Source organism: Symphalangus syndactylus, chromosome 3 (genome assembly GCF_028878055.3).
Source record: "Symphalangus syndactylus isolate Jambi chromosome 3, NHGRI_mSymSyn1-v2.1_pri, whole genome shotgun sequence".
Classification (NCBI taxonomy): Eukaryota; Metazoa; Chordata; class Mammalia; order Primates; family Hylobatidae; genus Symphalangus; species Symphalangus syndactylus.
Window position 1 is genome coordinate 108,885,581 of NC_072425.2, and position 14,777 is coordinate 108,900,357.

At 41.3% G+C, this 14,777-nt stretch overlaps 1 protein-coding gene across 9 annotated transcripts in view; it reads right to left on the minus strand.

The window, feature by feature from the left end:
* AKAP9 (A-kinase anchoring protein 9) overlaps positions 1 to 14,777 on the minus strand; it is a 176,721-nt gene that overhangs the window by 22,151 nt on the left and 139,793 nt on the right. For all 9 annotated transcript variants that reach the window (XM_063636347.1, XM_063636350.1, XM_063636348.1 and 6 more), the window contains 8 exons: positions 14,103 to 14,282; positions 11,836 to 12,909; positions 9,366 to 9,506; positions 8,371 to 8,856; positions 7,317 to 7,380; positions 7,083 to 7,204; positions 6,325 to 6,516; positions 5,586 to 5,774 (listed from right to left, as the gene is read on the minus strand). In XM_063636347.1, coding sequence (XP_063492417.1) covers positions 5,586 to 5,774; positions 6,325 to 6,516; positions 7,083 to 7,204; positions 7,317 to 7,380; positions 8,371 to 8,856; positions 9,366 to 9,506; positions 11,836 to 12,909; positions 14,103 to 14,282 — 2,448 coding nt within the window. The remainder of the gene's footprint in view (positions 1 to 5,585; positions 5,775 to 6,324; positions 6,517 to 7,082; positions 7,205 to 7,316; positions 7,381 to 8,370; positions 8,857 to 9,365; positions 9,507 to 11,835; positions 12,910 to 14,102; positions 14,283 to 14,777) is intronic.

Sequence of the window (14,777 nt, forward strand, 5' to 3'; positions counted from 1 at the left end):
AAGAAAAAAAGTGATATTCCTAAGTCTTTCTTTGTCTTTCATGACCTTGAATTTTTGAAGACTACAGGCTATTTTGTTGTACGTTCCTCAATTTAAAAAAACTTTTTATTTTGAATTAATTAAAGCTAAAGTTCCCATGTTTCTGTTAGCCAGCTTTTCCCAATGATACCATCTTGCATTACCATAGTATATTATCAAAACCAGGAAAATGGTATTAGTACAATACTAAACTAAACTATAAGGCTTATTCAGATTTCATTAGTTTTCTTGGTGTGTAGTCCTACAAAATTTGATCACATGTATAGATAGGTTCATGTAACCACCACTACCATCAGGGTACCAACTGTTTCCTCAACACAAAGAAACTCCTCTGTAGTCAAACTTTCTCCCTAACCCTAACCCCTGTCAATCACTGATCTGTTCTCTATTACTATAATTTTGTCATTTTAAGAGCATTATATAGCATACAAGTGGTTGTAGGCATAAATAGTTTGTTTCTTTTTTTTTTTATTAATTTTTTTTGCACACATAAACAATAAACATTTTCTAAAAATACATACAAACAAAAAGATGTGTATCGAACATATTAGGAAGGTTGCACATGGGAAGTCGGGGAATAAAAATGGGGGGTGGGAGTTAAAATAAATGAGAGAGGGACTTTATATGGATCAGTGATAATAACTCAATCCTCTATTTGACAAAGAAGAGGAAGAAGGAAGAGGAAGAAAAAGAAAGTGGGATAAAGGATCAGAAAGGGAGGAAAATAGAAAAAATTAGAGTATGACTCCAGGGTAGACCGGTTTTGTTGTCACTGAGTTGGTTGGTTGGTTTGTCTGCTGTATTTTTCATGCTTCGCCAAGTTGGCCAGACTGGTCTCGAACTCCTAGCCCGAAGTGATCAACCCGCCTCGCCCCCCAGAGTGCCGGGACCACAGGCGTGAGCCACCACGTCCAGCCCCCACATTGCCCCTGGCCTCCGTGGTAGATCTCCCAGACGGGGCGGCCAGGCAGAGACGCTCCTCACTTCTTCCCAGACGATAGGTGGCCGGGCAGAGGCACTCCTCACTTGCCAGACGATGGGTGGCCGGGCAGAGGCGCTCCTCACTTCCCAGACGATAGGTGGCCGGGCAGAGGCGCTCCTCACTTCTTCCCGGACGGGGCGGCCGGGCAGAGGCGCTCCTCACTTCCCAGACGGGGCGGCCGGGCAGAGGCACTCCTCACTTCTTCCCGGACGGGGTGGCCGGGCAGAGGCGCTCCTCACTTCTTCCCAGACGAGGCGGCCAGGCAGAGGCGCTCCTCACTTCCCAGATGGGGCGGCCGGGCAGAGGTGCTCCTCACCTCCCAGACGATAGGTGGCCGGGCAGAGGCGATCCTCACTTCTCAGACGATGGGTGGCCGGGCAGAGGCGCTCCTCACTTCCCAGACGATGGGTGGCCGGGCAGAGGCGCTCCTCACTTCCCAGACGGGGCGGCCGGGCAGAGGCGCTCCTCACTTCCCAGACGGTGGGTGGTCGGGCAGAGGCGCTCCTCACTTCCCAGACGGGGCGGCCGGGCAGAGGCGCTCCTCACTTCCCAGACGGGGCGGCCGGGCAGAGGCACTCCTCACTTCTTCCCGGACGGGGCGCCCAGGCAGAGGCTTTCCTTACTTCTTCCCGGACGGGCCGGCCGGGCAGAGGCGCTCCTCACTTCCCAGACAGGGCAGCCGGGCAGAGGCGCTCCTCACTTCTTCCCGGATGGGGCAGCCGGGCAGAGGCGCTCCTCACTTCCCAGACGGGGCGGCCGGGCAGAGGCGCTCCTCACTTCTTCCCGGACGGGGCGGCCGGGCAGAGGGGCTCCTCACTTCCCAGACGGGGCGGCCGGGCAGAGGCGCTCCTCACTTCCCAGACGATGGGTGGCCGGGCAGAGGCGCTCCTCACTTCCCAGACGATGGGTGGCCGGGCAGAGGCGCTCCTCACTTCCCAGACGATGGGTGGCCGGGCAGAGGCGCTCCTCACTTCCCAGATGGGGTGGCCGGGCAGAGGCGCTCCTCACTTCCCAGACGGGGTGGCCGGGCAGAGGCGCTCCTCACTTCCCAGACGATGGGTGGCTGGGCAGAGGTGCTCCTCACTTCCCAGACGATGGGTGGCCGGGCAGAGGTGCTCCTCACTTCCCAGACGGGGTGGCCGGGCAGAGGCGCTCCTCACCTCCCAGACGGGGTGGCCGGGCAGAGGCGCTCCTCACCTCCCAGACGGGGTGGCCGGGCAGAGGCGCTCCTCACCTCCCAGACAGGGTGGCTGGGCAGAGGCGCTCCTCACTTCCCAGACGATGGGTGGCCGGGCAGAGGCGCTCCTCACTTCCCAGACGGGGCGGCCAGGCAGAGGCGCTCCTCAGTTCCCAGACGATGGGTAGCCCGGCAGAGGCACTCCTCACCTCCCAGACGGGGTGACCGGGCAGAGGCGCTCCTCACCTCCCAGACAGTGGGTGGCCGGGCAGAGGCGCTCCTCACCTCCCAGACGGTGGGTGGCCGGGCAGAGGCGCTCCTCACCTCCCAGACGGTGGGTGGCCGGGCAGAGGCGCTCCTCACTTCCCAGACGGTGGGTGATCGGGCAGAGGCGCTCCTCACTTCCCAGACGGTGGGTGGCCGCGCAGAGGTGCTCCTCACCTCCGAGACGGGGTGGCCGGGCAGAGGCGCTCCTCACTTTCCAGACGATGGGTGGCCGGGCAGAGGCGCTCCTCACTTCTTCCCAGACGGGGCGGCCGGGCAGAGGTGCTCCTCATTTCCCAGACGATGAGTGGCCGGGCAGAGGCGCTCCTCACTTCCCAGACAATGGGTGGCCGGGCAGAGGCGCTCCCCACCTCCCAGACGGGGCGGCGGCCGGGCAGGGGGTGCAATCCCAGCACCCTGGTAGGCCAAAGCAGGCGGCTGGGAGGCGGAGGCTGCCGCGAGGCCAGACCACGCCACCGCACTCCAGCCCGGGTAACACCGAGCACCGGGTGAGCGAGACTCCGTCTGCAGTCCCAGTACCTCGGGAGGCTGAGGCGGGCAGAGCACTCGGTGTCAGGAGCTGGCGAGCAGCGTGGCCAAGATGGCGAACGCGTGCCTGCAGCCAAAGGAGAAAAAGCAGGCAGTGGTGGAGCGCGCCGGTCTGCGGCGCAGGCAGCAGGGAGCCAAGTAGATTGCAGCCTGGGCCAGAGAGGGAAAGAAAGAAAGAAAGAAAGGAGGGAGGGAGGGAGGGAGGGAGGGAGGGAGGGAAGGAAGGAAGGCAGGCAGGCAGGCAGGCAGGCAGGCAGGCAGGCAGGCTGTAACACCGATTTCTACCAGACTCAGTGTCGAAAGGAAGGTCTCACCTTTTTTCCATCAAGCATGATCAAGCACAACTTTTTTTTTTCTTTCTTTCCTTTTTTTTTTTTTTTTTTTTTTTTTTGAGAGAAGATCTCACTCCACCCAGGCTGGAGTGCAGTGGCGCCATTTCGGTTCACTGCAATCTCCGCCTCCCGGGTTCCAGTTTGTTTCTTTTTAATTGCTGAGTAATATTTCATTGTATGGATGTACCACATTTTGTCCATCCATTCCCCTGTCAAAGAACATTCGTTTTTGGCTGTTGCCCTCCCATTTCATATTCCTACCAGCAATCTATAAGACAGTTTCTTTTCATCCTCTCCAGTACTTAGTGTCACTATTTTTTATTTTGATAGATGTAGTGTTCTCAATTTGTTTTGGTCTGATATTTCCCCAAGAGTAGACTCTGAATATTCATTTGACAAAAACACTACAAAAGTGGCATTGTGCCCTTCACATTAGGAACTGTATGATGTCTATTCCATTACTGGTAATAGTAATTCTGATCACCTGGTTAAGGTGGTATCTGCAAGGTTTCTCCACTGTAAAGTTACTGCTTTTCCTTGGTAATTAAAGAAGATTTTTCTGGGGATTTACTTTGAGACTATGTAAATATACTTTCTTAACAAACCTTTTCACACTAGTTTTAGCATCCGTTGCGAACTATTGCCTGAATAGTGTTTAATAAAGGGTGATTTAACATTACAGTGTTTAATAAAGGGTGATTTCCTAATTTCATTGTTCCTTCTACATTTACTAGCTGTCATTACATGGTAATACTATTTATTTATTCATATATTTATTTATTTATTTATATCAGTATGGTCTCATGAGTTCTTATTTCACTCTTTGGCTTATAATTTGTCACTATCATTTAATATAATGTTTAAATTTTTCTAGAATTTGGCCAATTGGAGCACCTTCAAGCTGGCTTCTGTGACCTTTCAACATGTTCCCTTCATTCTTTGAACAATTCCTTACTTGCCAGCAAAACAAGATGTTCCAGACTCACCTTGTACTTTCCCTGATCCATCCCTAGAATCATCAGTTCTGCAAGAAGTCCTAGTTCTTTCCAGTGGAGAATATATTAAAAAACAAGATCTGAGTGTTAAGTATTATGAGTAGATTTTTAACTATTGATTTGATTCTGTTACTAGTAATAGGTCTTTGGAGGTTTTCTATTTCTTACTGAAAGAGTTTTCATAAGTGATCTTTTTATAGGAAATCTGTCCATTTCATCCAAGTGTTTAAGTTTACTCTCATGAAATTATTCATAATATTCTATTATTTTTATATCTCAGGTATATCTTTAGTTCATTCCTAACTTTAAAAATGTGTGCTTTATCATTTTGCTTAACCAATTCTCCAGAAAAGTTCAAATGTCCAACTTTTAACATTTTATCCTATTGTACCAGTGTGTCTATTGACGTCTTCTTCTTCAGTAAAGGGAATCCTCATTATTCTGATCCCATATTTGCAGATTTGCCTTCTCACTAAAATGTATTTGTAACTCCCAAATCCATTGTTGTGTTGCTTTCACTGTCTTTCACAGAAATGCATACAGCAGCAAAAAATTTAAATGGTCCAATGTGGGTGTCCCCATCTGAAGTCAAATGTCCTTTTTACAAAGTATTTAGTGACTTCTCAAATTTTTGTGCCTTTTGTGATTTCACTGTTTAGAATGGACCCCAAAAGTAGTGCTGAAGTGCTTTATGGTGTTCCTAAGTACGAGAAGGCTGTGATGTGCCTTAAGGAGAAAATATGTGTGTCAGCCAAGTTTTTTTCAGGCATGAGTTATAGTGCTGTTGGTGGTGTTCAAGGTTAATCAATCAGTAATATATAGTAAATAAGGTGTCTTAAAATAGAATCACATATAGACAAGGTTATGTACTGATTGATGAAAATGTTGTGACCAAAGGCTTACAGGAACCTAACCTTGTACTTCCCTTAGGAGTAATGACCGCTCAATGTTCAGAGCAACTTTATGGAACGTAACCAGTGCAAATAATGAGAATTTACTCTCTCAAATTTGTTTGGGATTATTCTGTTGCTCTTTTTCTGATTTCCTAGGTTAGAAAATAAGCTCATTAACTTTCAGTCTTTCTTACTTTCTAACATAATATGTTAAAATAGTTACAATAATTTTTTTTAATATTCATAGTGGCTCCTATTAAAATCTTAACCTTCATACTTAAATTAAGACTCTAAAATCAATAGTCATTTCCTTATTTCTATTAAAGTGTTGTTTAAAATGAAGTTTCATTATACCTGTTCTTGTATTCTCTGTTCCAAACAGTTCAGTAAACCAACTGCATCTGTAGTACCTAAAGCTGTCAGCTCCGTCCGAAATGCTGCTAGTAAAACACAACGCTCTTCTAAGAAAACTTGTTGAAGGGCAAGCAGTAGTTCACCTCGCCAGTCTGAGAAGCTCTCATGAGATTGAGAACTATCATAAACCTAGCAAAGTACATACAATGATAGTTAGTTTTCAAATAAGCATGTTTTAAAAACATTCTAAAAATATTAATCTACAAAGAAAAATAAAAGCCTAGGAGCATGTGTACTTCTTTTATTTTATTATTTTTTTTCTTTTTGAGACAGAGTCTCACTCTGTTGCTCAGGCTGGAGTGCAGTGGTGTGATCTCAGCTCACTGCAACCTCCACCTCCCAGGTTCAAGCGATTCTCCTGTCTCAGTCTCCTGAGTAGCTGGGATTACAGGCACCCACCACCACGCCTGGCTAATTTTTGTATTTTTAGTAGAGACGGGTTTCAACATGTTGGCCAGGCTGGTCTCGAACTCCTGACCTCAGGTGATCCACCCACCTCGGCCTCCCAAAGTGCTGGGATTACAGGCGTGAGGCACTGCTTCTGGCTGAGTTTCAAGTGTGAAAATATATATATATACGGTTATTCATGCAAAAATATGTATAAAATTTAATTTATAATGTATTATTATTGTTCAAATAATATATAAAATGATTTAAATGCATAGTATTCTTTGGGTACCTCAGCTTCTCTTTGCAGTTGCATCTTAGTAATTAAATCCTTTAGAGATGAGATTGTATCAATGTAAGCTTTTCTCTCTTCTAGCCAAGATTCTGAAATCTGCTGAATAGAATGGTCCTCTCCATCACTATAGGGAGACTCAGTGAGAGAAAGCACCTGCATGCCTTCATTATGGACAGCTCTCAGTAATCCCTAGAAACCAAAACCCAAAAGCCAGAATTATGACAACTTCTTCACAGACTGAAAGAGATATAAATTTTATACAAAGAGAAATACAAAGAGAAATAAGTTTTAAGCAAGATAGCTTGCAGAGAGAAAACTCCAGCCCAACATTACTGAATGCCTTCTTCCTGTGGAGGGGTAAGCCAATCCCAGCAGATGGCCTATGACTTTCCATAACTCTCATCTCTAAGTTCCTTCTGTTTGGCTAATGTACTCTTCCTAGGTTTACTGATAAGCTACTGATTTGACCAAAATAAATACATGGGCTATAACTTCTCCTCTTTGAGACTACTTTAAAAATTCTGGCAAACGAATACATCAGGAATAAGAATTAAAGAAAAAAAGTCTTCATACATATCATAATTAATTTCTTTATTATCTGTGAAATATGGAAATAAAATAGATCTCTCACATTCCTTCTAGCTAAGCAATTCTCTCTTCAGAAACGATCCCACCATATAACTTCTAATGAACTGCTATGTTCAACATAGAAACAACACTGGCTGAGTTAATAAAAGGTATCTATCTTTTAGTACCTTTATTTTCTTTGGAAAGGAATCTGTTGCACTTTCACTTTCTTCTCCTCGGCCTTCTGATGCTATGCCAAATCCCTGACTGTGCGTAAGATAAATTCCCTGACCCCAGTCTGATCCAGAATCTAAAATAAAGAAAATCATTTGCTGTTAAAAAAAAAATCAAACCCCAGTCCCCAAAAAACTAATGCTTCCTAAACAAATACTACAAACATTACAGATGTTTATATAACTTACCACTGGAGCATATTTCTCTAGTCTGGTAAGCATCAGAATGTGCTAACTCAGGAATTGAGGATCCCTAATTAGAAAAAACAAAAAATACATATATTTTTTGCTTTAATAAAAATAGAATACAATGAATTATTTTGCTGGTTTCTCATGCTGTAATCAATCAAATCTGTCACACCTTTCATAATAAATGAAACTATTCTTGGATTTTTTTTTAACAAGTCTGTTTCTTCATGAATATCACCATAAGAAGAGATATTCATGAATTAAGGAATGATAACATGTTCCAAATCCATACAGGAACATCATATATTATTTAATTCTACACAATGGAAAGATTTAAAGAAATTTAAAACTAAAAACTCTTTAAATTTAAAAAAGTTCAAAACTATTAAAATTGTGATCATAAGGAAGAGACTGTCTCCCGATTTTTTTTTATTTTTTCTTAAAAGCACACAGTGTTGGAACCAACCCAAATGCCCATCAATGATAAACTGGATAAAGAAAATGTGGCACATATATACCATGGAATACTATGCAGCCATAAAAAGGATGCATTCATGTCATTTGCAGGGACATAGATGAAGCTGGAAACCATCATTCTCAGTGGACTAACACAAGAACAGAAAACCAAACACCGCATGCTCTCACTCATAAGTGGGAGTTAAACAATGAGAACACATGGACACAGGGAGGGGAACATCACACACTGGGGCCTGTCAGCGGGTGAGGGGCTAGGGGAGGGATAGCGTTAGGAGAAATACCTAATGTAGATGATGGGTTGATGGGTGCAGCAAACCACCATGGCACGTGTATACCTATGTAACAAACCTGCACCTCCTGCACATGTATCCCACAACTTAAAGTATAATAAAAGAAAAAAAGGAATATTGTACTAGGAGTTTAAAACTTGCCTTGATAATACACCTACTTAGAAAGATCAAGTGCCTTAATGAGTTGCATTTTGGTTTGTCATCTACAAAATGAATTAATTTAAACTGATTTTTTTTTTTAAAAAAGCACACAATGTTGAAAAACACGTATTATAAAAACCAAATACCTCTTTACTTCTCAGACACTGTATCACTGCCTTCAAGGCACCACATTCCTCTTTCAGTAACTGAACAGCAACATAGTGTTCCCTCTTTAAGGTTTCAGTTTCTGAAATATGTCTGGATTCCATATCCAAAATTTCAGCAGCATGTAGTTCTTGCATCTTCTCAATTTTTTCAGTAAACTGACTGATTATTTCAGTAACTTCTTCTGAGGAACATTCACTCTGTAAATTAATTTGTATTCCTGCATTTTTAACAAGAATTTGTGGAGTCTGATTGCTGCTATTGATCTTCAGAGTCCCATCTGTCTGGGATGCAATGCTCTTACTTAGTTTTATAGGAAGTGGCTCGAACATGCAGGCCTTTTTGCTTTCTTGTACCTCGGTCTTATCTTCTTTTTCTAAAATGGACAATTTCTCTTTTGCCTCTGCGAGGTGATCCCTAACTTGGCTTAAGTCTTTCTGAAGAGATGTCATATTTGTTTCTTTTACCTAAAACGTAATGAATAAAACAGTAGGGCATTCAGTTAAAATCTTTCCATATTAAATATAGAATTTAAAGGGGGTGGGAGGAATGTAATTCATGATTATACGTTCATTTTCCTCAGAGTAGTAGGAAAAACATTTCAGAAACACTCACAGTTTACATATATATATATTTGTATGTACGTATGGTCATAGATTACTATAGAAATGAAATAATTCTATCAGCTTCTATTTTTGGTTCTCATGGGATATACAGTTCTCTTTAACAACTTTCTACTCCTTCATTAACAGAATGGAAATAAAAAGTATCCTCCTAACAAAGATTTCCAGGAAAACCAAGCGAGAAGATGTTGGTAAAGAAATTTATAACAATGAAAGTTTTCATCAAATCCACAAAGTACTTTTTACCTAGCTTTCAAGTTATGGAGCTCATTTGTTACAAAAGAGTATATACTTTGAAATGCAATTAAGATAGGTAGAAATGAGTGAATTAGGAGCTATGTTACTTATCTTACCAAAAGCTCTTCTTGAAGTTTTTCAGCCTTTTCTTTATAACTGGCAACTTCTGCTTTGGTAGCCACTGATTCAGCTCTAAGAGCCTCGAGTTCATTAAAAAATCCACTTTCTTCATTGCTATGAAATAGCTCAGTAGTTGTCTGAATGACAGTGGAAAACACAAGAAACACATAATTTAAAAAAAATATAGCTAAATTCAAGGCTCTTATACATTCTAATAAAACTATCCAAGGAATGATTGCCTACAGATATAAGGAGGTGGAACATATCAATGCTCTTTCCAAAAACAGAGAAGCTTTTTCAGAACCATCATCTTATAGAGACAATGATTTTCTTCTTGAGAAAAGAATGATTTTCTGGGATAAAAGGTAAGTAATGTCATTCATATACAGCCTAAAATGGAAAGTTATATTACTATTTTAGGCCAGGCACGGTGGCTCACGCCTGTAATCCCAGCACTTTGAGAGGCTGAGACAGGTAGATCACTTGAGGCCAGGAGTTTGAGGCCAGTCTGGGCAACATGGCGAAACCCTGTCTCTACAAAAAATACAAAAATTAGCCAGGTGTTGTGGTGCACACCTGTAGTCCGAGCTGCTCAGGAGGGAGAGGTTGCAGTGAGCCGAGGTTGCAGTGAGCCAAGGCTGTGCCACTACACTTCAGCCTGGGCAACAAAGCAAGACTCTGTCTCTAGGAAAAAAAGAAAGTTGTATTACTATTTTAATTATCTATAGCTTAACAGTAACTTAGTTCCAATGAAGGAGGAAAAAGCCAAGGAATTATTATTCTTTGCAAAATATATTATATAATTATAGAATTGTGATTTATCAGTTAATCTTCTGGTGTTTGGAGAAGACTGAGGTTCAGCTACTCAAAGTTATAAATTTATAAGGTGAGAATTTGGAGGGAAAAAAAGCTCTTGTCCTATCTGTCATATGCTAAGAAATAACTGCGATTTCAGATCTTCTCATAAGTAAACTTACAGAGGTCAACGACGCATTTTTACTTAAAACAGATGAAATCTATTATCAGGTATAAAATTTGTAAAAGCTGGCCAGGCACAGTGGCTAACACCTGCAATCCTAGCACTTTGGGAGGCCGAAGCGGGCAGATCACTTGAGGTCAGGAGTTTGAGACCAGCCTGGCTAACACGGAGAAATCTCGTCTCTACTAAAAAAAAAATATATATATATATAAATTAGCCAGGTGTGGTGCAGGAGAATCGCTGGAAACCCAGGAGGTGGAGGCTGCAGTGAGCTGAGATCACACCACTGAACTCCAGCCTGGGCAACAGAGCGAGACTCTGTCTCAAGAAAAAAAAAAAAAATTGTAAAATATGTCACCCACACATTAATTAATTCAGTAGATGCTATTAAATAATAGATTTCTTTCTGTAAAGTCTGCATTCTTTGTCAATCCTAATATATTTTCATACTTATTATTACTTAAAAGGAATGATAACATAACATGCATATTAGAAGGAAATTAAGAAAAAAATCCCCAAAAATCCTAGAGGACATTTGCTAAAGTTAATGTTTCTGAGTTTCTTCTGACTGCTCCATTTAATGATGATATTAATGAAATAAACATATTTAAAGACCACAAAATACAGTCTGTATCCATTATTTTAGTGATAATAATATGACTACACAGTGTTAAGTTAAATTTGGCCTGAGGCTGTCTCTGTATCTTGAGTTCCTAGGTAAGGAACTGCGATCTAACTTAGGAGTATGTAAGCAAACTGAAAACGTATCTTAGGAGTATAATAAACAGCCAGTTCTTAGCTAATGACAAGCAGTCAACTGAGCAGACCGGATCCAAATAAGGCAAACACCTAACTGTAACTAATCAAGCTATTTCTGTATTTTATTTGGTAGTTCTGTCTATAAATATTCACTGGCCACTGTTGCACAAGAGATTTGTGAAACTCCTCTGGTTCTGAGTGCTACCCAATACATGAATCCTTTTTTGTTCAAATAAACTCTCGTAAATTTAGTTTGTCTAGTGTTTCTTCTTTTCGTTTTTGAGACAGAGTCTCCCTCTGTTGCCCAGGCTGGAGCGTGCAGTGGCGCCATCTTGGCTCACTGCAAGCTCCATCTCCCAGGTTCACAGCATTCTCCTGCCTCAGCCTCCGGAGTAGCTGGGACTACAGGCGCCCACCACCACGCCCGGCTAATTTTTTGTATTTTTAGTAGAGACGGGGTTTCACCGTGTTAGCCAGGATGGTCTCGATCTCCTGACCTCGAGATCCACCCGCCTCGGCCTCCCAAAGTGCTGGGATTACAGGTGTGAGCCACCGTGCCCATCCTACTTTTTCTTTTAACAAGAGTTTATTTTTTATAAGTGGTATATTTTTATAAAAACCCTCTTGTATAAATTGCTAGATGTAAACAGAACACCATATTTACTAAATTAGCAATCAGCTTAGTTTCTTGGAGTATTTAAATGAAACTAATAAAATACAAAACTAACCTTGAGAACTTCAACGTCTTGAGGGCTTCTTTTCTTTTCTTTCTCTCCCTGTTTTTCCTCATTGCCCTCCAATAGCTTCTGTAGTTCTAGCAGCTTCCTTTCTTTTTCTAAAACATTTTTTTCTGCAATTTCTACTTGTTCTTTTTCTAAAATCAAACTAGTATGCATATCAACAACCTGGCTTTCTAATTCTGATATTCTCAAGGTTAATGCTGATATATTTGACCCCGACTCATCTTCTCTTAGTTGATTTAAATTCTGAATATTTGTTCTTTCAGGTTCTGATGAAATTGTTTGATTATCTTGACGGAACTTTGCATATTCTTGAACTGCCTCAAGTTGGATTTGACTGACAAGAGCAGCAGCCACTTTTTCTTCAAGTATTTTCTGTAGGTTTACAATCTTCCTTTGAAGCATTTCTATTTCAGACTGGCCTTGTTCTTGCATGTCTTTTATTTGTTTATAACACTGGGTAAGTTCTAAGTCCTTTGCACTAACAGTGTTCTCAAGTTGTAGCAACCTTGTTTCCAAATTAATTATGGAACCTTTGCCATTTTCTTCAAAAGATTTGAAGTATGTCTGATTTTCTAGGGATTTAAGAGCATCCTCTTTAAGGACTACTTCTAGTTCAGGTTTGTCTTTGCTCAGATCATCTATAGCCACGTTAACACTTTTCTCTGGTATACTCTGAATCTTTTCCATACTTTCACGTTCTCTCTTTAAGCTGAATAATTCCTCTGTTAGCTGATTCATTTTAAAATTGGTTTCTTTAAGTACATTTTTCGTGAAAGTCATTTCTTCATTAGTGGTTTCTACTTGCTGTTCCAAGGCCAGCTTTTCAGCTATAACCATATCCAATTGATGTTTTAAACTGTCTGCTTCTTCTGGGAGGGAATGAGCATCCATTGATGTCTTCTGTCCAATATTTGCCAATTCCTGTTGAAGTTTTTCAATCACTTCATTGAGCTGCTCTATTTCTTCTTCTCTATTTCTCTTCACACATTCTTGATCACTCATCAAACATTCTATTTGGGTTTCAAGATCCCTTATCAGTTCATTTTTTTCTTCAATAACCTAATAATTAATGAAAAAGGTAACACATAATATATATGTATTTACATTTTGAAAATTTTACTTTACTTTAGGGCAGTACCTCAAAGAGATGATCACACACAAAACTAATACACTACTTCTCAGACATACTACCTTAATTTCTTTATAGACCAGTATTTCCCCCATCATATCAAACAAGGCTCAGAAAGTTCTGTTAAGTACAAAGTAATTTAAGCTTTTAGTTGCTGATTCCCTATTAGGAAAATAGTCAATATCAATACTTCTTAATGGAAAAGGATGAAGTACGGAAATAAAGTCTACAACCGATGGCACTAATTACCTTACTTAACTCATATTAAATATTAGAATTTATAATAGATTTGGTTAGAATAATATGATAAAATCTAAGTCACAGAGCCTTTCTGAAAAACATTAAAATCCTATGACAATATTAGTAGGGGAGAAAAATACATATAAATTATTAAGCCAATGTGTCTTTGCTTTTTTTTTGTTTCTTTTTGAGACAGGGTCTCTGTCACCCAGGCTGGAGTGCAGTGGTATGATGATGGCTCACTGCAGCTGCGACTACAGGTGGTATACCACCACGTCCAGTTAATTTTTATATTTTTTGTAGAGACGAAGTTTCACCATGTTGCCCAGGCTGGTCTTGAACTCCCGGGCCCAAGCAATCCGCCCACCTAGGCTTCCTAAAGTATAAGGATTACAGGTGTGAGCCACTGTGCCTGGCCACCAATGTGTCTTAATAAATTAAAATTAATAAATTAAAAGAGAATTGGGCCAGGCGTGGTGGCTCATGCCTGTAATACCAGCACTTTGGGAGGCTGAGGTGGGTGGATCACCTGACATCAGGAGATAGAGACCAGCCTGGTCAACATGGTGAAATCCCATCTCTATTAAAAATACAAAAAATTAGCCGAGTGTGATGGCAGGTGCCTGTAATCCCAGCTACTCGGGATGCTGAGGCAGAAGAATCACTTGAACCTAGGAGGCGGAGGTTGCAGTGAGCTGAGGTTGCGCCACTGGACTCCAGCCTGGGCGACAGAGAGAGATTCCGTCTCAAAATAAATAAAATAAAATAAAATAAAATAGAATTGGTTTGTTTTTTAAATTCAATGGGGAGCAACTTTATAACCATTTTGCCCTTTAAAACTCTGGCTCATATTAATTTCATAATAAATTTTAAATGAGTATACCTTGTTATCTGTTGTAATTTTAAGTTGCTGCTGGAGTTTCATAATTTGTTCATTTAATTGGTCAATTTCTACCTCTTTTTCCTGTATTATTTGAGCAAATTTCCCAAATAGCACATGTTGGTCTTGAGTAGACATGGCATCAGATTCCTTTATGGCAAGTCCCAGTTTCTCCATGTCATCCTAGGAACAAAAATAATTATCACTGTTGGATGTATCATTACATATCATTTTCAGAACATAATTACAAAAGAAATCAGAGCCTATAACGTACAAATGAATAAAATCAGAGATACCATATGGGTATTGTAAATCAATAATTCTTAAAATATTTTGATAAATGATCCCAAAATTTTCATTCGTGATGAATTCAAATGTTCAGGTTGGGCTGAAAATAAGTTCTATGCAAATGTGTCTGCCTGTTAATGTCCCTCTGTTGAGTATTATTTAACAGCTGGATTTATCAAATGCTTAATAAAGCAATATAGGGGCTGGGTGTGGTGGCTCATGCCTGTAATCCCAACACTTTGGGAGGCCAAGGAAGGCAGATCACAAGGTCAGGAGATCGAGAGCATCCTGGCTAACATGGTGAAACCCCATCTCTACTAAAAATACAAAAATTAGCCAGGCACGGTGGCACGCGCCTGTAGTCCCAGCTACTTGGGAGGCTGAGGCAGG